The following is a 26,726-nucleotide window of genomic DNA, read 5'->3' as shown; positions in this document are numbered from 1 at the left end:
AACATTAGGTTTACATTCCAGGTCTTACTGAGGATTTAGCCAAACCCGATGAATGTGGTAATGTCATGTTTCAGAGTTGCAAACTGTATACCATCAGATTAGGCCTGAATAAAGACTGGGAGTAGTTGCGTCATTAGAAAACCTAAACTTAATTTCCCCAATACTAATTTCTCCCTACTGTTACTCATACCTTCTTGTCAACTGTCTGTAATGGGCCACTCTCTTATCACTTCAAAAGTTATTTTTCCTTCCTTGGTATCGTACTGTTAATTGATTTATCTCGTTAGACTGACCTCAAATTTGGTAAAGCAACCCCCATCCTTTCATCATAAGTGTGTGCACGGGGTGTGCCGGGTGCGCCCCAGCACACCCTAATGCCCTGAGCTCCGGCTGGGAAGGCTGCTCCTCTCCCCTCCCCTCCTCAGCTGTTTGCCGGGCAGGCTCAAATCAACTGCTTCCTCCCTCCCTGCTCCGGCAGGGGCCAAGTGAATCTCACAAAAAAAAAAAAAAAAGCCTTAGGGTTAGGTGTGGGCGGGAGTGTGGGGTTATCAGCAGCAGCACAGGCAGCCCCTGCTCACCTAGGGCCACCCCGCACCTCTTGGGCTGGTGGCCATGGCGTCCACGTGAATGGCTGCTCCCTGCCAGCCAGGCTCCACTCCGGCCACAGCAGACATCAGGTGACCCAAGGGAGCCCAGCTAGGCTAGGGCTGGGTGCAGTGGGAGAAGCTCCAGATACCGGCAGGAGCCATGCGGGGGTGGGGGAAGAGAAGCCCCAGACGGGGCTGGAGCCACGTGTGGGGGGAGGAGAAGCCCAGACCCTGGCAGGAGCTGCACTGGTGGGGCAGAGGGGAGAAGCCTGGACCCTGGCAGGAGCTGCACTGAGGGGGAGAGAGGAGAAGGGTCCTAGGGGGGCAGTCAGGGGACAAGGAGCAGGGAGGCTTAGATAGGGGAAGGGGTTCTGGGGGGCAGTTAAGGGCAGGGGTCCCAGGAGGTGGTAGTCAGGGGACAAGGAGCAGGGGGGGTTGGGAGTTCTGAGGGGGGCAGTCGGGGGCGGGAAGTAGAAGGGAGCGGATGGGGGCAGGATGGGGGTGGGGCTAGGGCAGGGCAGGGTGGGGCTCCCTGGGAGCACACCCTAATGAAATTGGCTGTGCACGCCTATGCCTTTCATGTATTTATACCTGCTCCTGTATTTTTCACTTCATGCATCTGATGAAGTGGGTTCTAGCTCACGAAAGCTTAGGCCCAAATAAATTTGTTAGTTTCTAAGGTGCCACAAGGATTCCTCATTTTTTTGTGTGTGATGTCATGTGTTTGCCTTTTCTCCCCATTCTGGTCAGGACTTCTTGTAGATTCATGATATTAATGTAATGTTAAAGTTAGGAGTGTATTTTAATATTCCTGAGGATTGGAAGGAGAATAATAATAATAATTTATTATTAATTATTATTATTTCTTGCCACTTCCCTTATTTGGAGTCAGTGACTTTTATAGCCTTCTTCCAAAACTCATGATTGTATGCTTGATTTGTTGTGCAAATTGGTTTCTCTAAGGTCCGCTGATATCTGGTCCAGGTACTGAGTCTTTTGTCTCTCCCTTGGTTGTCTTCCATTCACAATCATTGCAAAAGCCATCCTACCAATATAACTCTCAGGTCTCTGCTGGATATGTCCATATCAACAGAGCCTTGCCTCTCTCAACTTGTCTTCAATTGGGGCAACTCACATTACGTCCTCACAACCTTATTTTGTCTCCTATCATGGAGTGTGCAACTATTTGATCATCTAACATGTTCAATTCTGTGGTGGAGAGCATACTGATTTCCTTTCTTGTGGTTGGTCAGGTATCTGTTTTGTACATTAGAATGGGTTAATTACACTTATATACACTCTACCTTCTAACTTTATTGGCATCTTTTTGCCACAGAGAACTGGGGTCAGCAACCATCATTTGTAACAAGCAGCTTTGATATGATGCTGGGCATCACTCAGGATAGCACCAATGTCAGCAAACATTGATCCCAGGTATTTAAATTCTTTCACTCTTCTGAACTCTCTGCCTGTGATATCCTTTCTAGTGGTCCTCCTCCCTCAGTTATCAAAGCCTCAGTCTTACCAGCATTCACTCTAAATCCCACCCGCTCAAAACTGTGTTGTCACTGTTCACTGTTACACACTGGTAAAGGCCAATGTATCCTGGAAATTCTTTGCTGTAGCCCCATTTAGTTTGGGCTATGGTACTCACGCCTAGATAAGACAGCCATAGCCTTCTGGCAGACCTCTTTATCACAAACTTCACCAAACTAATTCTCTTGGAACACAGTCATATGCCTTCTCCAAGTCCACAAAGACAATACCCAGATGCTGTCTTTTTTCCTCTGTACTTCTCCATGAGGTTTTGTAGAGGAAATATGGCATCAATTATACTCCATAAATCAATAGTCACCTTTTCAAATTTCAACTCTTCCATGCAGACCATTTTCAATAATTCCTCCCATAGTTTCATAGCATATAAAGTCAGTTTAATTAGGTGATAATTAGCACATAGTGTAATATTTCCTGTACATTTAAAAATGGGAACCAGAAAGCTTTAACACCATGCATTCAGCATTTTCTCTTTCTTAAGAATATCATTAAACAGACTTGTAAAATACTTTACACTTTCCTTTCCCAATGTCTTCAACATATCCATATGTACTTCATATGGCCCAGGTCCTTTCTCTCCTTTTTTACTTCCCTAAGTGCATCAACAAACTCTTCCTCCTGCTACTCTGAAATCTATCAGCTTTCATTTTCTTAATTCCTCCCTTGAGTTCTCCTCATTCATCACTGTCTCAAAATAATCACTCCAGACTATATTGATGGATTGCCTATTTATTTGGAATATAAGCAAACTCATTAACATTCCTCATCTTTTCTCTATTGTCTTAGTGAGTTTGTAGATGGTCTTTTCTCCCTCACATCCTCCTCACTGGCCACATTTTTAGCTGTCACAACGCTTCTTTTAGCCTTCTTTTTTTTTTGACTCCATACACACCATCTTATCAATGCTCAACCCACTGGCCTGCCATTTTTTAAGGGTTACCTTTTCCTTCTCAACTGATTCTTTAAATTGAGGATTCCACATCCACATTTCCCCTTTTACCCTTTTGGCACTAGTTTCGTCACTCCTAGGACTGCCACTCCTGCCAGCAGATCGAGGAACGTGATCGTTCCCCTTTATTCGACATTGGTGAGGCCTCATCTGGAATACTGTGTCCAGTTTTGGGCCCCACACTACAAGAAGGATGTGGAAAAATTGGAAAGAGTCCAGCGGAGGGCAACAAAAATGATTAGGGGTCTGGAGCACATGACTTATGAGGAGAGGCTGAGAGAACTGGGATTGTTTAGTCTCCAGAAGAGAAGAATGAGGGGGGATTTGATAGCAGCCTTCAACTACCTGAAGGGGGGTTCCAAAGAGGATGGAGCTCGGCTGTTCTCAGTGGTGGCAGATAACAGAACAAGGAGCAATGGTCTCAAGTTGCGGTCGGGGAGGTCCAGGTTGGATATCAGGAAAAACTATTTCACTAGGAGGGTGGTGAAACACTGGAATGCGTTACCTAGGGAGGTGGTGGAGTCTCCTTCCTTGGAGGTTTTTAAGGCCCGGCTTGACAAAGCCCTGGCTGGGATGATTTAGCTGGGAATTGGTCCTGCTTTGAGCAGGGGGTTGGACTAGATGACCTCTTGAGGTCCCTTCCAACTCTGATATTCTATGATTCTATGATTCTAGGACTTCATGTACTGTTTCAGCAACATTAACTTTACTTTGTACCAGTTATCCTCCAGCCATTCTTCTATATAGTCAGGAAGACTACATATTACTTCTTGCTTAAAGATATTTCCGAGGTCTCTGCATTCTAAAGTCTATAAGAGGAAGTCTGTGCTGGTTCACAATGCATTCACCGGGTTTTATCTTACACTTGATTATTTATCTATCACTTCTTGATAAAAAGAAATCAATTTAGGACTTGTGTCCTCCACTGGCATAAGTTATGAGGTGGCTTTCCCTCTTTTGAAAGTGTGTGTCTGCAATCACTACATCTCATCCCAGTATTTGTTTCCCCTTCAGAGTTTCTGGTTGCAATGCCGTGCCGCCCGTGGACTGTTTCATATACAGCCTTTGCAGTTCCAACATGTGCATTTAGACCTGCTCTGACAATTATCTCCTCATTAGGTGGTATGTTTTCAATAAGGAAAAACTCCTCTTTTACCTTTTGATCATCTCCTAACTGTGGTGCATACCCACTTACAATATGGACAGTTACCTCTTCCCAATAATTTAACACTCATCAGTTAGTCTGATCTTCTGGTAACCTCTATCATGAGCCTCTGCATGGTTTAAACCAGAATTGTTTCAAATCATTCTGGTAGTTTTTTCCCCATAAACATTTGTGTACTATACCCAAGTAAACTATAACTAGTATCCTGACAAACCTGCATGTGTAATTTGGGATATATAAGAGGTTATATAAAAAGTAAAATAGACTCTACCAGCTCCTCCTTGCTGTCTATCTTCAGCAGTCTGGAGCCCAGGGAAGAGCAATACTCTTTACTTTCAAACCAAGTTTTTATTTTAGTAGAGAAGTAGTAACAGTCCTCTCCATTTTGCATCCATTCGTCCTTTGAACAGATTCTGCATTTGTTTCCTTCAAAAGAAAACAAATAGATTGGTCAGATTTCTGTGTTCCTGTATGTAATGAAATTGAAGATTGGCATCTTCTGACTAACAAATCATTCCAAAACCTAAACCTAACCTAAACCTGGCTGCTGACACTCCACTGTCTGATTGCACAGTGTGCAGAGTCATTTTGCTGCTGATGAGCTCATTTCCCTTTCAACCATAAAGACCTTTTTTTTTTAACTTGTTTTGTTTTGTGGTACTGTAAATGTGAAGGAGGAAAGAGGATGACAGTCCGTGTTGCATGGCTCAGATCTTTGTCAATTCCTAGTTTAAATCTCTACTAGAATCCATGCAAATATGTCCGGCACAGCAAGTACAAGGTAACTGAATCAATAGAAAGTATCTAGTGGCATAAAATGTCATGCAGGTAACAGAGAGCCCTGAGTGGTTGTGTGCTGCCCTCTAAGAGGATTCTGTTTACATCCAAGCACATGGTACAGGGCAAGGGAATTCTATTCAGTTTATTTTGCCAAATCTCATTGAAAACCCCATGTCATGTCATAGCGCCTGAAAATGAAACACTGTGGGTAGATGATATTGTGGGCTATTACCAATTATTGTGACTGACATTCATAAAGCAATTTCCATACAAAGGACCAAAAGTGTTCCACAATATGCATATTAGGAGATTGCTTAAAGAAACACTGAAATACACAAATTGGTAAACTGTGTAGTCCCACTGCCTTCAATGAGCACTGGATTGGGCACCAGTTCCCTAATAACACACACCCTATCATGGCTATAACAGTGAACATAAAACTATTTGCACCAAACTCATTTTCCTTATGACTATAAATCCAGTATTTAAATTGTGGTCTCTGGACATGAACAGCTGGGGTATTAATTCCACTTATGCCCCTCAGTTTCCTTGTTCATTTGGCAACAGATAGCACAGAACTAGGGCCTGGTTTATGGAAGTGCTGAGCACACACACTCCCATTCATTTCAATGTTCATTTGGGTGCTCAGCCCATCTGAATATAAGCCTCAATTACCATGCCAATTGCTTCTACATTGCATCCGAAGAAGTGAGGTTTTTACTCACGAAAGCTTATGCCCAAATAAATCTGTTAGTCTTTAAGGTGCCACCAGACTCCTTGTTGTTTTTCTACATTGCATTGAATCCTCTGTTCAGAGGTGGATTTATAATAGTCATCGCATAATGTATTCAACACGTTTTGAAATATTTAAAAAAAAATTGCACCTATTCCCTGTCTTCACTTGTAATGTATTTTAAGTGGTTTGTGAGTTGTTAGGCTGTATCTTTGCAGAACAGGGCAAAAGGAACACTTGGATAGACAGTTGCTAATATGGACAAGGATAAAAGGGTTCTACTGTAATTAAACTAATTAAATGAGGTGTAAAAAACATCAAAATGAATGGCTATATAGCTCTTTGTTTAGAAAGCATATTCATCTGGGACCTGACTCAAAGAGTATTGAAATAATTGAAAAGATTTCAGTGGACTTTATCAGACACATAGATGAATACAATTAGTTGGGGAAGAATCAACATGGCTTTTGTAAAGGCAAATCATGCCTCACCAATCTACTAGAATTCTTTGAGGAGGTCAACAAACACCTGGACAAGGGTGATCCAGTGGGTATAGTGTACTTGTACTTTCAGAAAGCCTTGACAAAATCCTTCACCAAAGGCTCTTAAGCAAAGTAAGCAGTCATGGGATAAGAGGGAATGTCCTCTCATGGGTAAATAACTGGTTACAAGACAAGAAACAAAGGATAGGAATAAATAGCCAATTTTAAGAATGGAGAGAGGTAAAGATGATGTCCCCCAGGGGTCTGTACTGGGACCAGTGCTTGTCAACATATTCATAAATGATCTGGAAAAAGTGATTAACAGTGAGGTGGCAAAATTTACACACAATACAAAATTACTCAGTCCAAACAGACTGTGAGGAGTTACAAAGAGATCTCACAAAACTGTGTGACTGAGCAACAAAATAGCAGATGAAATTCAGCATTTATAAATGCAAAGTAATGCATATTGGAAAACATAATCCCAATTATACATAGAAAATCTATTACTTGCGTCTGATGAAGTGGGCATTCACCCACGAAAGCTTATGCTCCAATACTTCTGTTAGTCTTAAAGGTGCCACAGGACCCTCTGTTGCTTTTTATAGAAAATGATAGGCTCTAATTTAGCTGTAATCACTCAAAAAAGAGATCTTGGAGTCACTGTGGATAGTTCTCTGAAAACATCTGCTCAATGTACAGTGGCAATCACAAAAGATAACAGAATGTTAGGAACCATTAGGAAAGGGATATTTAATAAGACAGTAAATATCATAATGCCACTATATAAATCCATCTAGGTAGGTCCATCAATTGCTATTAATCAAGTTTGTCAGGGATGCAATTCCATCCTACCCTCTGACAGCCAGAAGCTGGGAGTGAACAACAGGGGATGGAGCACTCAATAATTGCCCTCTTTTGTTCATTCCCTCAGAAGCACCTAACATTGGCAACTGTCAGAAGACAAATTACTGGGCTAGATGGACCATTGATCTGATCCATTATGGCCATTCTTATATTCTTATGACTCAGGGTCTGGCTCCAGGTGTATAATCAGTGTAGGGGATTCTGCTCACAGTTTATTTCAGTCTGAAGTCACATACAAGGAACACACAGTAGTTGCCATCAGAAGGCCATAGACTGGTACCTTTTGACTGTAAGAACTGCAAAGACTTAGAAAGCTCTGCATTCTTGGCCTGGAGATCTTCCTTTTCCTGAGAGGTTTTCTCCTGAATTTCTTGTAGCTTCTGGGTGAGGTTTTCCAGAATTTCCTGCTGGTGAGTGAGATTTTCCAGAATTTCCTGCTGCTGGGTGAACTTTTCCTGCCATCTGTTTGCTTGATGGGAAATGAAAACAGTTAAATTCACAATAGTACTACACCAAAAAGTGTCTTTCAAAACTAAACTATGGTTTACAATATAGAGGCACAATTTTAAAAATTCCTTTAAATGTTGCATAGAGCCAGGGCTGGTACAAGACAGCTGTGAAGCTATGGGTGTGGCCCAGGGACCACTTGTTGCCAACCAGCAGAGGGCACAGGGTTGAATACACTTTTATAGGGATTCCCTGGGTTAGACATCTGCATAACTATTAATCAAAGGGTGACATGTGAGGTCTCTACGAAGAGCCAGTAGCCCACTGGTCATCATGATCATTGCAAAATATATGTATAGATGATATTTAAGACATTATGTAGCTACATTGATAATTATGTTGTTAAGGTCTTGGAGTTACGGCAGCTCACCAGGAGGCAACATACCTTAGAAATGTTCCTTTCAGGGAGGAAGTAATAGACACCTATCTCCCTGTCTGGTCATTTGTGTATTGCAAACCTCACAATGGATGCCTATTTACATATTGAGAGACTGTGAAATCTACAAGAGAAAATCTACAGGAAGACAAACAGCAGTGGGGTGTCCGGTTCATGAATAAAACCAAAAGATTGTTCTGCTAAATCTTGGTGGGCAAGGGGATGCACTGAATCCTTCGCTCAGGAGGCAATTTGGCAGTGTGCTTGTCTCATGAAAGGAGGGTCACTGCCAGCCTGGCTACAAGGATTTTGGGTGAGCAATATTCTACAAGTCTTGAGACTAGCATGTCAATAAAGTCTAGGTATTTGAAAGTGTGTTATGATTGTTATTTTATATGTAACCATTTGTTTCCAGTATTTCTACTTGCTACAACTTGAATCTTTGTGCTTTGTTAAATACTTTTATTTGATTTCACTACACACATATCTAAGTTCTGCATGCTAAGCAGAGAGGTGATCTGAGGAGAAACTGGTGAGCTGGGGTGCACTGCTTCTTTGGAAACAACAAATCAGTGAATACTTAGTGTCCAGTGGACCAGGGGCTAGACACTCCAAAGAGACACTTTGAGGGTTTGAGGGTACCTACTGCTAACCTGAAGAGTGAAGCCTAGAGGGGAGTGTTTGTGTTGCCCACAGCTGGTGGAGTTGGGAGCTGACCTATGATAGGCAAATACAAGGCTTCCTCCCACCAAGGACAGGTGGTTGCATCCGAAGAAAGCCCATGAAAGCTTATGCTCAAATAAATTTGTTAGTCTCTAAGGTGCCACAAGTACTCCTGTTCTTTTTGCAGATACAGACTAACACGGCTGCTACTCTGAAAGGTGGTAGCTAAGTGTCTCACAACCCTGGGTACCCCCAGGAAATATCAAAATGTGGTTGGATCTCAGTCTCCCCCTCCCAATCAGCAGGAAGGATGATTCAGTTGAGGGGTAGGGGAGTGTTTCCAGAACTACCATGTGTTTTTGAAGAAGTAGTTAGGAGAATAGTGGATCGAGGTTTCCTCTAAAACAGAAGCAGGGGGAAAGCTGCATTTTGATAAAGAGAGAGCTATCCTGATCCTCTGGGCGCCCAATATACCTTCACAAGATTCTCACTCAGTATGAAGCTTCTTGCAAATCACACCATGCAACAATGAAGCATGAGCAATAACTATCAAACAGTATTTCCCTGTCGCTGGTGAGACAGGACTCTAACTGTAGGTTTGGCAGTTTTGGCTGAACTCTCCCTGCATACATTTATTGTGGTGAAAACTGCAAAACTAACAAATCTGGAAACCAAAATTCATTTTGTACGAATAGACCAGTGAGTAACTTGCAGTGACACCACCATAAATGAGCCTTGTCTTTGTCTTAGAAGGGACACCTGTGGGGTGACTGTAGAGCTCTGTTTCTGTGACTGATGGAGGAGATATGTTGAAGATTGGGGATGTAAATGGAGGAGACAAGTTGAAGAGCAGGGCTGTGGAGGAGCATGGAACAATATGCTGTGACATAGGAGTGGTGGCTGGGAGTGAGGCTCTAGGGGAGCAAAGATTGGATGGTGGGCAGAGGGAAATATGTGAGGGAAATGGAATTGTAAGAACTATGGAACGAAGTGTCAGAGGAGCACAGTGGAGACATTGGCCTGGAGCAGGAGAGGAAAAGGGAGAAGCTCTCCACTCTGGGAAGTTTCTCATCTGTGGTTTGTCAGAGGATCTCTGTTCTGACAAGAGTTCTTCAGAATGTGACTTAGACCCAAAGACCATTTGTTGTTCATCAGAGCAGAGACTCCCCTTTCACAAACCACAGGGGTTCAGCAGAAAAGAGAACTGGTCCATCCCACTAGTGCCTTCCAGGCCCTACCCAGCTCAACTACCATTTGTGGCCAAGACTCTCCACATGTGATTCTGACACCCCCCGCCTACTCATGTGTCCATTCACCCACATGCCCTCTCTCCTCAGCCTCTCACCCCACTTATTTCCCTGTGCAGCTGCTCTGCTGTTTACCAAAGGAACAATGGGTGACTGGGGATGCTGGGGAGGGAAGGGGTGTGAGTGGGAAGGTGGGGCTTATGGGCATATGTGCTGGGATCTGGGTGGGCGAGATCAGAGGTGTGTGTTGGGGATGGAAGCAATAAGAATGACCTCCATTTCATGTGAATCATACACAGACAGCCCCATTTAAACCATGTTCCTGTTCTATGTCTAACCCCACCTGTGTGAAACACCATTTACACAAAACACATTTTATATTCAAGAAACAGATTATATTGATGTTGCTACATACATTTTTACATTTTAGAGTTTAACTATCTTGCCTATATCTGAGTTATAGTGAAGCTGAGTAAATGACAAAGTAGTGACAGGAAAACATGGGCAAATTTAAAGGGAATTATCTAGATTTTTAAAGAATTTCATAGATATTTCATTGAAAATGCAAAGAACATTAAATAGCCTCTTAAAGAGATATTGACCCATATTTGGAGACTTAAATTAATCATGTAAGAGTGAAGCTAGGGGATTTAATCCCGCTTTAAGTGGAAATGCAATCAAAACCTTAACTGTGCTAAATTAGTGCTCAGGCTTCCACTTTGAATGATTCCTGTACAGGGTTGCAATGGTTCAGATCACTTCTGAAGCCCTGATCCTGCACAGGGCTCTGTGTAGGGGGATCCTGGAGACTCTTTGAGCTCATTGCAGGATTGTAGCCTTAGTGCCTTCGTTGGATGTACTCACCCTCAGCACCCAGGATCCCGAGCGTTACCAGCAGCACCAGGCAGAAGATCCCAAGAGTCAGTGCAATGAGCTGCCACCGAGGAGATGGAGTGTCTGAAAGAAAGGAGACAGGGCCAAGCCAGGCAGTGAAAACAGTGTCTTGTCTCTGAGAGTGGACATTACCAGACTGATCCAGAAGAAAGTTTAATGTCCCTGTGAGAATCAGGATCCAGACACCGCAAGAGGAGAGAGAACAGGGGGTCTCAACCACAAATAATAAGCAATTCAATCAACTGGTTGGATACAATGTTACTGTGTATACAAATATGTCAAGTAAGGTCTTTTATTGAAAGCTTGTAATGTTCTGAACTTGATGGTCATTATGAGACGTGTATGCAGCCTGTGATTATGAATTTATGTATTTGTGTAGAATATAAAACTGTGCTCCTAATCTGTGCTGCAACATTCAGCTCTGCCACACAACAGGGAGGTGGTCAGCCTGGCAGGGAGGGGCTGCCTCCACAACCAGAAGAGACTAGCTCCATGCACCTGGCTTTGTTCAACCTGGAAAAAGAAACATGATGGGCCATTAGAATTAATGGGAAAACATTAAGGCAACCTGGCTAGAATTTCCCCACCCTAAATCCACATGCCAGGAGAAAATAAAAAGAAAAAAGTCTTAAAAGGGGGGCTTGAAACCAAAGCTTTTATCTAGAAAATGAGGGCCGGCATTTAGGTGAGATACTGTTCAGGAAAGGCTGGATCCCCTCTCTGACAGGGCGCATGCTGGGAAACTGCACAAAGGCACTAGGGTGACTTGCATTACAAAGTGGAATTTGTTTAATGTAGAAGTGTAAAACCTGAAGCTGTGTCTTTTTTTTAATTTTCTGTGTAACTTGTATGGTTTTGCCTCCCTTTCTATTTTTGTCTTTGAGTCTGATTTTTCTGTTAAATAAACCTTTTGTTCATTTTCCCCCAGGCAGGTCTCTGTTGTGAAAACTGGGTAGAGTGTATGTGCCAAAGTGAACTGATAAATGGAGGCAGGTTTCATTCCTTCAGGGGTGATGAACAAGAAGGGAAAAGTCTAAGTGCCTGGGAGTTAAGAACTCAGGGTAGATGAATTTGGGGAAATTTGGTACCAGAACGGCTGGTGAGGTCAGCCTGCAAGGAGTAACTAGGCTGGTGGAAGCCAGGGGGAGACCTTCATGTTTGTAGGCTGGCTACTGGTGTCAGGACTCTGAGCCATAGCAGCATAGCATTAAGGCAGCCAAATATATACGGAAGGATGAGACTAACCCCTTTCTGGTCTGGGTGATCCCCAAAATGTCACAGCCCACCTCCTATAATGGACAATTATAGAATAACCTGCCTATACAGGAAGCTTCATCCTAACCCCAGACAGTTGGTGGTTGACTTCTGCCTTGTTACACAAGGGGATTTATAGAGAAAAAAAGGTAAAACAAGTTAATCCAGGCCAGTGATAGCTGATTGGATGATTGCTCAGCCCAGCAGCCAATGAGAGTGACTGGAGAAGACTCCTATTAGCTTCCAGGTCTGTGACCTTCCCTGACCGTGCATGATTATTTCATGCATTTGGCATTCAAGGCAGTGATCAGGTCTCAGTAACTTGCCATTGGCAGAAACACCAGAGTACAATAAATTAAAATTTCTGAATTCTGACATATAATATCAAGGAAAGTTATTGGAGGAAGAGGTATGAGGAAGAGGTATGACTCTGGATTGTAAAATAGCAATATGCACAGTGTTAGCAGCTTGTTATGTATAATACCTTTGCTTTTGGTCTTCTCCACTGTTTGTCTCCTTTGCTGTTGAGCAGAAGTGTGAAATTTCAGTTCTGTGTAGGTCACTTCCTGCTCACTCATTTCTGGTGGAATATAAGATATAATGTTTAAACTAATTTAGTGGCTGGAAGTGACTGATGAGAATACTAGGGCTGTTGATTAATCACAGATAACTCACATGATTAACTCAAAAAAATTAATCAGGATTTTAAAAATTAATTGTGATTAATCACAGTTTAATTGCACTATTAAATAATAGAATACCAATTGAAGATTATTAAATATTTTTGCATGTTTTTCTACATTTTCAAATATATTGATTTCAATTACAACACAGAATACAAAGTGTACAGTGCTCACTTTATATTATTATTTTGATTACAAATATTTGCACTGTAAAAATGATAATCAAAAGAAATATTATTTTTCAATTCATCTCATACAAGTACTGTAGTGCAGTCTCTTTATTGTGAAAGTGCAACTTACAAATGTAGATTTTTTTTACATAACTACACTAAAAAACAAAACAATGTAAAATGTAGATCCTACAAGTCCACTCAGACATACTTCTTCTTCAGCCAAAACAAACAAGCTTGTTTACATTTACAGGAGATAATGCTGCCCGCTTTTTATTTACATTGTCACCTGAAATTGAGAACAGGTATTTGTATGGCACTTTTGTAGCCAGCACTGCAAAGGTATTTATATGGCCGATATGTTAAACATTCGTATGCCCCTTCATGCTTTGGCCACCATTCCAGAGGACACTATTCCATGCTGATGACTCTCGTTACAAAATAATGCATTAATTAAATTTGTGACTGAACTCCTTGGAAGAGAAGTGTATGTCTCCTGCTGATTTACCTGCATTCTGCCATATATTTCATGTTATAGCAGTCTCGGATGATGACCCAGCACATGTTCTTTGTTTTAAGAACACTTTCACTGCAGATTTGACAAAAGGCAAAGAATGTACCAATGTGAAATTTCTAAAGATAGCTACAGCACTCAACTCAAGGTTTAAGAATCTGAAGTGCCTTCCAAAATCTGAGAGGTACAAGATGTGGAGCATGCTTTCAGAAGTCTTCAAAGAGTAACATTCCGATGAGAAAACTACAGGACACGAACCACCAAAAAAGAAAATCAACCTTCTGCTGGTGGCATCAGACTATGGTGATGAAAATGAACATGCATCAGTCCGCACTGCTTTGGATCATTATTGAGCAGAACCCATCATCAATATGGACGCATATCCTCTGGAATGGTGGTTGAACCATGAAGGGACATATTTACGTGCCAGATGTGCTAAAGATTCATATCTTGTGACACCAACTATAACAGTGCCATGTGAACACCTGTTCTCACTTTCAGGTGACATTATAAACAAGAAGGGGGCAGCATTATTTCCTGAAAATGTCAACAAACTTGTTTGTCTGAGTTACTGGTTGAAAAATAATTAGGACTAATTAGACTTGCAGGGTTTTTTTCTACATAATTCTACATTTGTAAGTTCAACTTTCATGATAAGGAGATTGCACTACAGTACTTTTATTAGGTGAATTGAAAAATACTATTTCTTGTACTTTTTACAGTGCAAATATTTGTAATAGAAAATAAATATAAAGTGAGCACTGCACACTTTATATTCTGTGGTTGTAATTGAAATCAATATATTTTAAAATGTGGAAAACATCCAAAAATATTTAAATCAATTGTATTCTATTTTGTTTAACAGTGTGATTAATCGCACAATTAATTTTTTTATCGCTTGATAGCCCTAGAGATTACAGATCAATGGGCCTGAGTTATACCAGGTTCATTCTAGTGTAACTCCGGTGACATTTATGGAATTTCACCAGCATCAAACTGGTGCAGTGAAATAGGAAGTGGACTCCATATATACACTGGCAGAACAAACAAATATTGAGACCTATTTCATGTTACAGTAGACTGTATGACTGAAACCAAGGAGAGTATTGCAATGAAGAAAAATCACATACATCTTTTTAAATATCTGACCTCTATTTATAAGTTATGGGACAAAAACCAAACTGATTGTCAATGTATATCAGTAACTGAAGCAAAATAACTAAACAAAGATGGCAAACTATAAATTAGAAGTTGGAAGTTTTACAAAAACAAACATTAGAACATTAAGAGATTGTAAATTAAGGCTATACTTATTTTTTTAAAATGATGCAGAGTATGTAATACAAAATTGAGCTACCATACTCTGAACAACCTTAAGTGTAGTCTTGTTCTGAAAGATTAGTGTGGAAAAAGGACATTGTCTCTCTCAAGAAAGTTTCCTGTGCACAGTCTGAGTCATATCCACTGACTTTAGTAACTAAAACAATGGTTTCTATATTTTACACCTGAAGCTCAGTGGGGTTTAGTCCTGCAGTTCACAGGCTTAAGTGCTTTTCTGAATAGGAGGTACCATTTTTGAAGTACTTTCATGACATAGGAACCTATGGTCTATTGGAAAAAAAAAATCAATGGGACTAAGTCCCATAGGCACTTTTGAAATTTTTTGCCTAAGGGCCCTAATTAATTCAAACTATCATAATGCTGTGATATGGAGGAAAGCTGAAAACATATCATCCCAACCCCATTCCTGGATAACACTCTCATTAAAAAATGCAAGAATGAAAATAAATAAACAAATAAATAAATAAATAAAGCCTAGCATCACTCCTCAAAGGCCAGAAAATCTCAAGGAATAGCAGAAAAACTAGGAGACAAAATTAGAATTCAAGACATTCCACTGAAAGTGCTCTCAACTGCGTGTCAATGCATCCATATCTAGGCTTATTAACATAAACATATCAGGTGATCTCAGTGGTGAGTGTGTTGCATAGAGACCAGTTTATTTGACTCAATTTCACTTTTTTGGGTCCTGCCCATATTTCTCATCCCCCTAAATCCTTAGGTATCATTTCTCAGACTTCTCTATGGTTCCAAATGCCTTCCAATACAGTATCATCTAGAGATTTTATTAACATTTTTCTTACGCTTTCTTCCAAAACATTTCATCAGATGTTATATAAATGAGGGTTGTCATTCATTCCCAGTTAACACCTGACTGTCCATCTAGCTCTGGATTCACTATACAGTTGTTTACCGTCAGCCTTATTTTTATGGTTTATATAATTTCTAGGTTGCTACCTTGTTTCTTCAGACAGGACCAGATGCTTTGTTAATACTGAGATCTCTGCCATAAACTTGGTACCCTCCTTTTTGGCAATCTTGTAGATTTGGTGAATATGGTAAAAAGAGCATTCAGTTACAAATGCAGAAACATAAGATACATGGATTGACCAACATCATACATCCCAAACACACATGTTTTGCTGCTTAGACTAAACTTTACCAGAAGGGGGAAAAGAACAATACACAAGTTAGATGTCTAAAATCCTTTTAAATAAAGATAATGGGTAGGATTTTCAAAAGTGCCCAACTGACTCAGGAGTGTAAGTGCCTGCAATGGTGCACCACCCTCAAGCAAGTCCTCTTGTGGCTGTGTTCGGATCTCCAGGAATGCTGCTGTCCGATCTCCCTTAGTGCCTGCAATCATTTTCTGAGACTTGAGTACTTCAAACAGGTACTCCTTAGTGGGGTCTCTTTATTAACCTTTCGCACACTATACAAAACCTCTTCTTTAGCCCCTTGAACTCAGCCCCTCATTTAGAACTGGGTACTCATTCAGACAAGTTCTGATATGGGTCAGCAGCAGTCTTCATTCAGCTTCTCACCAGCTGGCCCCTTTTTACTCTGTCCTTTCACCTATTGGCTTGGAGAGGTCAACAAGCAGCAGTCCTCCTCCTGCTAGAGTTTCCCTTTTATGAGGGAGGAAGGAGCATATATGTGGCCATCCTTCACAGGATTCATCCTGGTTGGCTGGGAGGGAGGGGAGCTTTGCCCCACACTACACTACAAGGCTCCTGCGCGTGGGCCCTTAAAGGAACAGTAGCATGGATTCCCCCAAACACTAACTATTCCCCTGAGACTGCTTCCCCCCTCCCAGTATCTGCCTATGTCTCTTCCTAGGCCCAGTCCCATTGATTTTCAACATGAATTATGCTCCGAAGTCACTTAAGGCCAGATTTTTAGGCACATTTAGGCTCCTAAATCTCATTGATTTCAATCTGGTTCTTAGGTACTTTTGAAAATGTCACCCATTAACACTCACTTCCTAATTTAGAGAGAAGAGGAAAATCTTACAGCAGTTACAATCCCTAACAATGAAAGATCCCACAAATACTTAGACATGATACCTGTGGAGGTGTCCTCTGGTCAGTGAGCAGGAGTCTGGGAATAGAATTTAAGGAGGTGTACCCATCCACTCCTGTATCAAATCCTCTGAGGAGTCAGAGAGAGGCAGAAACTGTTTATCCTGCTATAAGAGGGTCAGCATGAATGAGAGAGGAAAATTATTTGCTCTGTGATGTTCTGACTGAAACTGCACAGGAAGTTCTCGCTCTGCTACTTCGACGGATGTTGCACCTACACAATGCGCTCAGACAAAAGGGTCTTTCATCTTTATGGATGACTGGGACTCAGGCATTAACTATAGAGCTTGGTTTGGACATTTACATACATGAATTACTGCATGAAGCAACTGTGACTAAGAAACAAATGCTCAGCCTGTGTCCAAGCACTTTTAAAAGCCTAGTCTTACCTTCCCTGTATTACCTCCAGGGTGAACTCTTTGCCAACCAATTTTCCAAAGGGGAGCCTCCTGTCCTATGGCCTAGACCAGAGGGATACTGGGGGATCTCTCTACTTCTTTGCACTTGGAAATTTCCTTTATTTTACTCATTTTACATCACCATCAGTGCAACAAGTTGTGATGGGATCCCCGGGGCGCAGCCTGGGACTGTGGGACCACTGTGCACCCTTACCTCTCTCCAACTTGAGCTGTCTCTCACAATGCCTTGCTAGTGACCAGCAGCAAACCCCTCCAGATGCTGTTATCACTCAGCACAAACACATGTGGAGCCCCACACACAGCTAGATTGCATGAATGCTCCCAGAACCACTCATGAATCACACAGAGAAAGGCACCAGAGCCAAAAAACCCCAGTTCACAGTACTATACGTCAGGAATAGACTGTCTTGCACTGCTCAAGATGAGAAATGCAGATTTATTAATTGGTTTACCACTTCATCAATGGAAAGTGGAGATACTCTAGCCTATGCAAAACCTGAGCAGATTTGCCATACACTTCATACAAACTCACTGATAAAGATAAACAGTTAAACAAATTTATTGACTATAAAAGGTAGATTTTAAGTGATATTAAGTGATGGGCAAAAAGTCAGAGTTAGTTACCAAAAGAAATAAAATATAAGCACGCAGTCTAAACTCTCAACCCTATTAGGCTGGGCAGCAACTAGACTTAAGCAGTTTTTTTTCACCCCACTGGATATTGCAGTTCTAAATATACAGATTTGTCCCTTAAATCTGTGCCAGTCTCCTCTGTTGGAGTCTTCAGTCTTCTTCTCAGTGTCTTAGTTGCTTGCAGCATAGGTAGGGGCAGGAGAAAGGCCAAGCATATGGCCACTGTGTCTGTTTTATACCCTCCCTCAATGTGCTTGGAAAACACAAGTTCAGGCATGTCTGGGGGCATTTCTGAGTCTCCAGGCAAGATTGAGAAATTCCCCTGGTGGGGCCTCATGCAGGTGAGTCATTGCATCGTAGCTCCCTTGCTGGACACTGTTTGGTGATGGGTTGATTGACACCCCACCCGGGTGTTGGCTAATTTCCTTACTGTTGTGTCTGGGGAGCTAATGTCTGGCTGATTCCCCCAATGTACAGCATGTTTGAGTGACCACCACACAACACAATTCTCATAACGTCATATGCATTCATGCCATACACATATAGTTAGAGAAACAACTTTCAGCAGATCATAACCTTTCCCCGATATCCTACAAGGCATGCTTTATATGTAAGATCACGATTATATAAAAATGAGGAATTTGGAGGTTACAAGATGCTCCCTCAAGGTATAGTATGTCACACCATATCATCACCAGAAAGAGGAGAGGTTATGAAACCATTGGACACAGGTAGTATTAGCATGAGCAGCATGTGCATGCATGAAACTAGAACTGCATCATCACCAACATCATGAGAGACATTGACTCTATCAGTTTCTGCTTCTACAGCCCTAGAAATGTGTTTATTTATTTTTGACTAGACACTGCAATACTAGAGACAAAAGTGGAAACAGTCCCAAGAAAAAGACAAGCTAAATTTGGGTCAATAAGAAGATTCTGGGAAATGCTGACTGTGTGTAACATTGAAATTAAATCAGGAACCCAGATATATACCCAAACAACTCTAAAAATGGGGAGAGGGTTAGAATGAGAGATTATTTGGTGGTCGCTGAAGAGACATGTGTATGTCATTTTGGGAAAGGATGGTTCTTTGAGGGGAAAAATTATAATCTCATTTATATCTATCAATCTGGTAACTAATTCTGGTCATATATGTTCAGTCAAAAATGTAGCTTTATCAAAAGTGAAGTGATCCATGGGAAAATGTTTATTTCAACATTTTTTTCAGTTTTCTGAAACAACATTTTGTATTTGTCATTTTGAATTACATACCATTTTAAGATGAAATTTTAGCTCTAAACATAACATTTTATATCTAATTGACATTCTATTTCCAAAATTCATTTTGAGATGACAAAATATATCATTTTGATTGAAAATCTCAACATTTTTCATTTCAGCATTTCCAAAACAAAGTATCTCAGAATTTTTCATTTTGTAAAAACTTGATATTTTGAAATTTTGTCCCAATTCAGGAAAAAGCAAACATCAACACAACAGAATGTCCCATAGGAAGGAAATTCCATTTTCCAGTCAGCTCTATTGGTAACACAAGGAGAGGAGGGTCCAAATTTATTTTGAGAGCAAGATGCACACATCTCATGGAAAGATCAGGGTCTTTGCATTTATCCACTGAAAAGCTTTCTTGGTTTCTTACTCTGCAATATTGTATTGTCTTTAAAGATAAATCCCTATTTTCCTCTCAAAATGTCCTTGCTAATACTTTCAGAACGTTGGCAGTGACTGAACTGGAATATGAGTGGACTTTTCAAACAAGAGTCAATAGAGATAGTTATGTGCACTACTTTCTTCCCTATGCAGTTATAACAACCCCACATAAGGTTCTGGGTTTCTATATAGCTAATCTAATCTCATTAATCTAATAGCCTCAGTCTTATTGAGTAGGAATGCTGAAAAATGTGTACAATTCCATGAAAAATATATACAAAAAGTAATAGCATCTCAATTACAACAAACTCACACTATCTCAGTGTGCTTGGTTGTACCTGGCCCCCTTTAGAGGTCCTGATGTCCTACTGAACCCTGTCCCAGGAAAGGAGCTGTGGAGGTGGGTTTTCCAGGCCTATCTAGAGAGGTTGCATAGAAGTAGCCAATCCGAAAAAAGAAGCTACAGGAGCTGATCAGGTCAGTTCCTGGCTGGGACCAGAGGAGCAAGGGTGGGTGTACTTTGCTGGTCACAGGAGCTTGAGAGACAGCCAGAAGGGGGATTCTGGTGGTACTTGCATGCAGTGAGGAGGATCTGAGAATTTCAGCCCTGAGGTCAGGCTCCCCCCACCACTGCTGGAGTGGCCTAAGCCCCAGAAAGGGGACACAGCTAGTTTCAAAGCCCAAGAAAGGGGCTAGATAAAAGGTCCCAGAGTGGGGCTGAAGACCCTTGTGAGAGCAGACCGATAGGTCTAGCTGGACTCTTTACTAAAAGCCTGAGAAAGGGGCTAGACTTAAAGGGCCCAGCGACAGAGCTGAAGACACTAATAAGGGCACACCTATAGTCCTTGCTGGACCTTTTTTACCCTGGAAGGGGTTCGTTCATTCATTCATACTGACTGTGTGACTTGGCCAGAGGGATGAGCCACTGGAGATCTGTCTAATGAGGTCAACAACCTAGAGGGGGCACCAGGAGAAAAAAGGATTTCAGCACCACACCCGGCTGACAGGAGACACTCCCAAGAGGTGAGTGTCCCTTGTCACAAATATGTATATACAAGACTGTGTAGTCCATTGTCCTGTGGCTTAAATATGCTCTGGAATACATACCTTGCCTACCCCTTACTGATGAATTGTGCTCCAGAATGAAAGCTATCATTTAAAAGAAATATTCTAGCCCTGTGGGTTGTTCAGATTACCTTGAAACTGTGAACCGAATGTACCCAGTTCAATGTTATATTTGTGAGCTAGCAGACCACCTTCAATAGCTCTGAGAGGTGTTAAGTTAAGTGATACATTCATGTCAATGGGCTGTTGACTCTAAATCTTGACAATTTAGGGTGGTTGAAATTTTTCCAAAGAAACTTTTTTCTGACAGAAAATTCGGTAGTCAATGAAATAATGTTGTTGAAAATTCCTGTTTTCCTTGAAATTTTTTGGTATTTTATCAGAAAATCTAACACCCAAACCCCAAATATTTTTAGCTGAAAACTAAGAATTTTTGCATCTTTGTCTGTTTTGCTTCTGAGACACAGATGCTTAAAATAGTGATTCATGTATTTGACTGTCCTAAACATCAGACTTTGAAAATAATCCTTTAGGCCTCATTATCATCTCCTTAACCCATGAAAATGGAAGATCATTTGCTCAGAGTGCTTTGTGCAGGGGCAGTACATTTTTAACATGAGAACTTCCTGTGTGATTTCAGCCAGAATATCGCAGCGTGAATCATTGTTTCTCAACTCGCACTGATTCTCTAACAGGTGAGTCAGACTATTTATTTCTCTCTCCATCTCCCTCCCGCTAAGGATTTTTATGCAGAAGAAAGCTCATAAGAATGGCCACACTGGATCAGAATAATGGTCCAAGTAGGCCAGCATCCTGTTTTCTGACAGTGGCTAGTGCCAGATGCTTTAGAGGGAATAAACAGACCAGGCAATTATCGAGTAATCACTACACCTCGTATTCTATTCCACACTCCAAATCATGGACCTCAAGACACTTGGACAAATAACATCACTTGTTGGGACTTTGATAATTACTATACATTGTTTACCTGCTTTGTCTAAATCAGGAAAGTATTCACTAAATTATCAGTTTATATACAACTGTAGCTCTTGTGTTTTTTGTTTATATGGTATAGTGTATATATTTGCTATCCATTATTTAGTGTTGATACTGTAGCATATGGTTCTGCATTTTTAGCTGTGTGTGCTTTTAATCATTATATACTAAGTATAACAAGATAATCATAGGTTTGCGGATGACACTAAGCTGGGGGAGAGGTAGATACACTAGAGGATAGGGATAAGGTCCAGAGGGACCTAGACAAATTGGAGGATTGGGCCAAAAGAAATCTGATGAGGTTCAACAAGGAGAAGTGCAGAGTCCTGCACTTAGGGTGGAAGAATCCCATGCACTGCTACAGACTAGGGACCGAGTGGCTAGGCAGCAGTTCTGCAGAAAAGGACCTAGGGGTTACAGTGGATGAGAAGCTGGATTTGATACAACAGTGTGCCTTTGTTGCCAAGAAGGCTAACGGCATTTTGGGCTTTATAAGTAGGAGCATTGCCAGCAGATTGAGGGACGTGATCGTTCCCCTTTATTCAGCATTGGTGACGCTTCATCTGGAGTACTGTGTCCAATTTTGGGCCCCACACTACAAGAAGTATATGGAAAAATTGGAAAGAGTCCAGCGGAGGGCAACAAAAATGATAGGGGGCTGGGACACATGATTTATGAGGAGAGGTTGAGGGAAATGGGCTTATTTAATCTGCAGAAAAGAAGAGTGAGAGGGGAAATTTGATAGCAGCCTTCAACTACCTGAAGGGGGGTTCCAAAGAGGATGGAGCTAAGCTGTTCTCAGTGGTAGAAGATGACAAAACAAGGAGCAATGGTCTAAAGTTGCAGTGGAGGAGGTCTAGGTTGGATATTAGGAAAAACTATTTCACTAGGAGGGTGGTGAAGCACTGCAATGGGCTACCTAGGGAAGTGGTGGTATCTCCATCCTTAGAGGTTTTTAAAGCCCGGCTTGGCAGAGCCCTGGCTGGGACGATTTAGTCAGTGTTGGTCCTGTTTTGAGCTGGGGGTTGGACTAGATGACCTTCTGAGGTCTCTTCCAACCATAATCTTCTATGTTTCCATGATTCTATGAAGTGGTCGGAAAGATGGATGCACCTTGGCAGCCTTTCCATAGCATCTTGGATGCGAGCTCCAGGAAGGCAGAACATCTCCCAAGACATCATGTCAGATTGGCATGTAGATGCCTCTGTTCCAATCAGAATAGAGTCCCAGTCGTCACCACAGAATGCCTCCTTCTTTTGTGTGTAGTGGCCATGAGTTTCTGAGCCTTGGGGGCAGGTGGATCCTCTGCCTTAGCCATTGGAGTTTGCTCCTCACCTCCTGTTGCCATTACCATATACTGGTTCTTGACCATTATGGATGGGGGACATGAGGAGGCGAGCCAGTTTCATCCCTGCAGACCAACTGGATTTTCTTCCTCCTCTGGTGCCACTGTAGTCATCTGTTAAGAAGCTAAACTAGTCAACCTCCCACTTCAATGTTTTCCGTATCATCTCTTGTGTTTCTCAGCATGTAGGTTTCACAATCTTAGATTCCATGACACTTGCATATCAGTAAGTGAGTGATAAATGGAGTCTAACTGAGTGAAGGAGCCTCACCTGCACATCATCACTGAATTGTATCCATTGTGCAAGAATCTTGCTCTATAATTGCTAACAAAGAAACAGCCAATTAATTAAAATAGCATCCACACTTGATGTATAGAATTCATAAAATAGACAAAATTCCCCTAGGCGAAAAACAAACAAACATGATTTGTATATAAAGGGAAAGTGATGTAGGCATAATAATAATTACTCTATTTGCTATAGAACAAGAGTCCTCATGCCAGCATCAAAATACCAGCAACCGTGTCAATGCTTGTGAATCTCAAGACAGTTTGTGATACACTTGATGCAAAAATCGAACTACAACAGAAAATCAATTATCACAACTTGAACTTAATACTTCTAATAAAGTAACATCTAGATGTCCCAATCAGGTATGGGCCTCACTCATATTAGGTGGTGTCCAAAAACACCATAAGAGACAGTCCCAATGTGAGAGAGAGGACACATTTAATACAGACAAGACACAATAAGTGGATGAAACAATGAAGTGGAGGAAATGGGGGAGAGAGGACAAGGATAACAACAACAGAAGAAATGTCAACTGTATTTTCTTTTTTAAGGGTGGAAGTTTCTTTGCCCATAAAATTGGTTTCCCCTTGGAGAAAAATGTTATCACTTTTCTACTGAATCAAAACCTTGGCTGGAGTGTCAAAGAGTCTGCTCTTCTCATGGTTCCAGACTCCTCCTGATAGAAAATAAAGAAGAGCTGGTAGAGTATCTTTGTCTTTGGAAAGCTGCATATTCAAAACAGCCATTAGAAGATTTGTCAGTGAACAGAGGATTGTGCAAGATCATAGAATATCAGGATTGGAACTAACCTCAGGAGGTCATCTAGTCCAACCTCCTGCTCAAAGCAGGACCAATCCCCATGAGATTTGGCTTCACTTGATACCTTGCTTTATGATTTTTTTTCCTCGAAGGCTACACCTCCTCATCTCTCCCCAGCATTAGAGCCATAACTGAACCCTAGTTTATATTAAGAGGCATCTGCTACAAAGCAAAACCCCAATGTCCTCTCTATTTTTCATATTCAAGGTATAGTTATTATTGTAGTATAAGAAAAATCCAATTCATTCTGGACATTTTTCTCTCTCTCAGAAGAGATCCAGGGGAGGTATTTACCTTCAGAAAAGAGAGTGAATAGAGATTAACCAACAGAGGAAGCTGTCACAATTTCTACAGCAAACATGCTAGGAGGAAATGAAGGATGTGATCAGTCTGGCCAATGGAGTTGATGAACCATGAGACTGCCTCAGCATATTAATCACATCACTGTTAGTCACATCACTGTACCTGATATCCATACACTTGTGAAACGAGCAAATACCTGATGAACATACACCCATGAAATGAGCAGGGAGAAGAATTAAATGTCTTTGTACAGGATTTTATAAGCCCCCTCGCAACTTCTCGCTGGAAAGGATTATCACGTGACAAGACTGACAGACCCTGGATGTGGGGGAATGGCACAGTTTTCTCCACTGACCAGTAAGTTTCAGACACAACTAGAAACTTCTCATTTCAATGAAGTGCATTGACAGTGCAATGAGGGAGAGAAACCCAAGCTTCAATAATAAGAAGTGCATTATGTAATCACTGAAATGTATTTTAAAATGCTATGGGGGCCCAAATCAGCAGAGGATGGTGTAAGGCAACGTTAAGATGTATTGATCAAAAGCTATAGGTGATGAAACAGTGAGGTGGGTGCTGCAGGTCAAGAATGAAATTAGGGATTGGTCCTGCTTTGAGCAGGGGGTTGGACTAGATGACCTCCTCAGGTCCCTTCCAACTCTTATATTCTATGAACTGAGGGGAATAGTGACTCAAAAAAAATTTAATTTAGAGAGGAGGTTGTGTGTCATGGCTGAGGTGCACTGGCAGTTATGTGAGAAGTGTGCACACCATGAGATGCACTACTCCTGACTCAAACCAAAGCAGTTATTTCCTGACATACATAAATATCAAATTTACTGATGATTTTTTTTTAGTAATAGTCCCTCTGCTTTTCCACAATTGTTTTGTTATTATTAAAATTATTTAGTTTTGCCATATGTTTCAGTTACAGACATGTTTAGCTTGAAAAAATAAGGTAGTAATAGAATAAAATGTTACTTGAAGTCATTCTGGTTATATCTCTATCATAAGTTTGCAGTAAAGAAAGGATATATTGATGGGAATTGTGCACTTGTCACAGGTGGAGAGCTCTCCTCTGGTCCGTGAAAAGAGGCAAAGCACTGTATTTATGAGCAGCTGGTTCTTTTGCCAAAGCCTGACATATCAGCATGAGATAGATCATGGAAACCATAAAATCTGGGGCATCCCAAACACAGTGACAAATATCCCCGAATAAATACTACCATGCTCATATTTTCCTCTTCAGAGGCTGCCTTTATGTTGTAAAATTGTAACACTTTGCTGTGATCACATATTCTTCATGAGTCTGTGTCAGAAGGAGCTGGGAAAGCAGATGGTTAAATCTGACGAATCACACGTCTTTGGGATACTCTCAGCCAATAAAGCCCTCCCACCAGCTGAACCTGGTCTCTTTTTCCTTTTCCAGTTAATTGATAGTGAACTAATTACTATTTTATAATAAACTATCTGGTTCAAATAGCTTTCTTTCAATACATTGATAAAAACAATAAAAATCTGATTTAATTGCCAGCTTTTGTTTTTTGTTTTTACTTTGTTACTTTGCATTCAATCCCAGAAGAATTGCCATAATGAAGCAATACAAATACAAGGACAACATTGATCAAACTAAAAGTACCTTTGGGAAAATAATTTATAGGTGTTCTTTAATAGTGTGGTGGGGTGGACTGAGATGGATGTCATGGGCAATCAATATTCATGTCACAGGGGACAACACAGTAAAGGCAAATTCACGTTGCCCCCTCCCCAATCCCTCCCAGCTTCTCAAATCATTAAGATGCATCATGAACAAGATGAGAGCAACAGAGAAGCCCTGCTGTGAGCTATTGTAGTCACCAGGGAAGAGGTTCTTATTAACATCGTTGGATAATTAAAGATGCAGTTACACAAAGTGCACAATTCAGGAGAGGATCCTACTACTGTACCATATTCCATGGACTGGGCATGATCAAAAGGGATGTTCCTTAAATTCACCACCTCAAGCCCAGTAAACTCTGCCTGGTGCCAAGGTATCCTTACACCTCCTGACCAAGTCAGTCCCCCTTTGTCCCCATTGGAGAAATGTTCCATGCCAAGAACACTATGGTCTCCCTAGCCCACTTGTTACAAACCTCATGTCCGCTTACCAAAGTGCTGCCAATGGTTTACATTTATGCCTAATGCTGTTGGGAATTGGCTTGCTTTCAACAGCACTAAATGCCATGTGGTCCCAAACAATCCCAATTTGAATGATTTTAGCATCATGGCGGACAAGCTATGGGTCAAGGAGTCCTCCCAATAATTTCCATTGCACAAGAACAGCCTTTCAAAATTTCC

The 26,726-nt window shown here is 41.3% G+C and overlaps 1 protein-coding gene across 1 annotated transcript in view; it reads right to left on the bottom strand.

Annotated features, from left to right (window-relative positions):
* Nucleotides 1-26,726, bottom strand: part of LOC117873414 (oxidized low-density lipoprotein receptor 1-like) — a 46,051-nt gene that overhangs the window by 1,042 nt on the left and 18,283 nt on the right. Inside the window, exons 2-5 of the mRNA XM_034762810.1 lie at nucleotides 12,543-12,638; nucleotides 10,775-10,867; nucleotides 7,398-7,586; nucleotides 4,527-4,681 (exon numbers count right to left, since the gene is read on the bottom strand). Of these exons, the coding sequence (XP_034618701.1) occupies nucleotides 4,527-4,681; nucleotides 7,398-7,586; nucleotides 10,775-10,867; nucleotides 12,543-12,638 (533 nt within the window). The remainder of the gene's footprint in view (nucleotides 1-4,526; nucleotides 4,682-7,397; nucleotides 7,587-10,774; nucleotides 10,868-12,542; nucleotides 12,639-26,726) is intronic.

This window comes from Trachemys scripta, chromosome 1, assembly GCF_013100865.1.
Source record: "Trachemys scripta elegans isolate TJP31775 chromosome 1, CAS_Tse_1.0, whole genome shotgun sequence".
NCBI lineage: Eukaryota > Metazoa > Chordata > Testudines > Emydidae > Trachemys > Trachemys scripta.
This window is presented reverse-complemented; position numbering and strand designations above follow the sequence as displayed.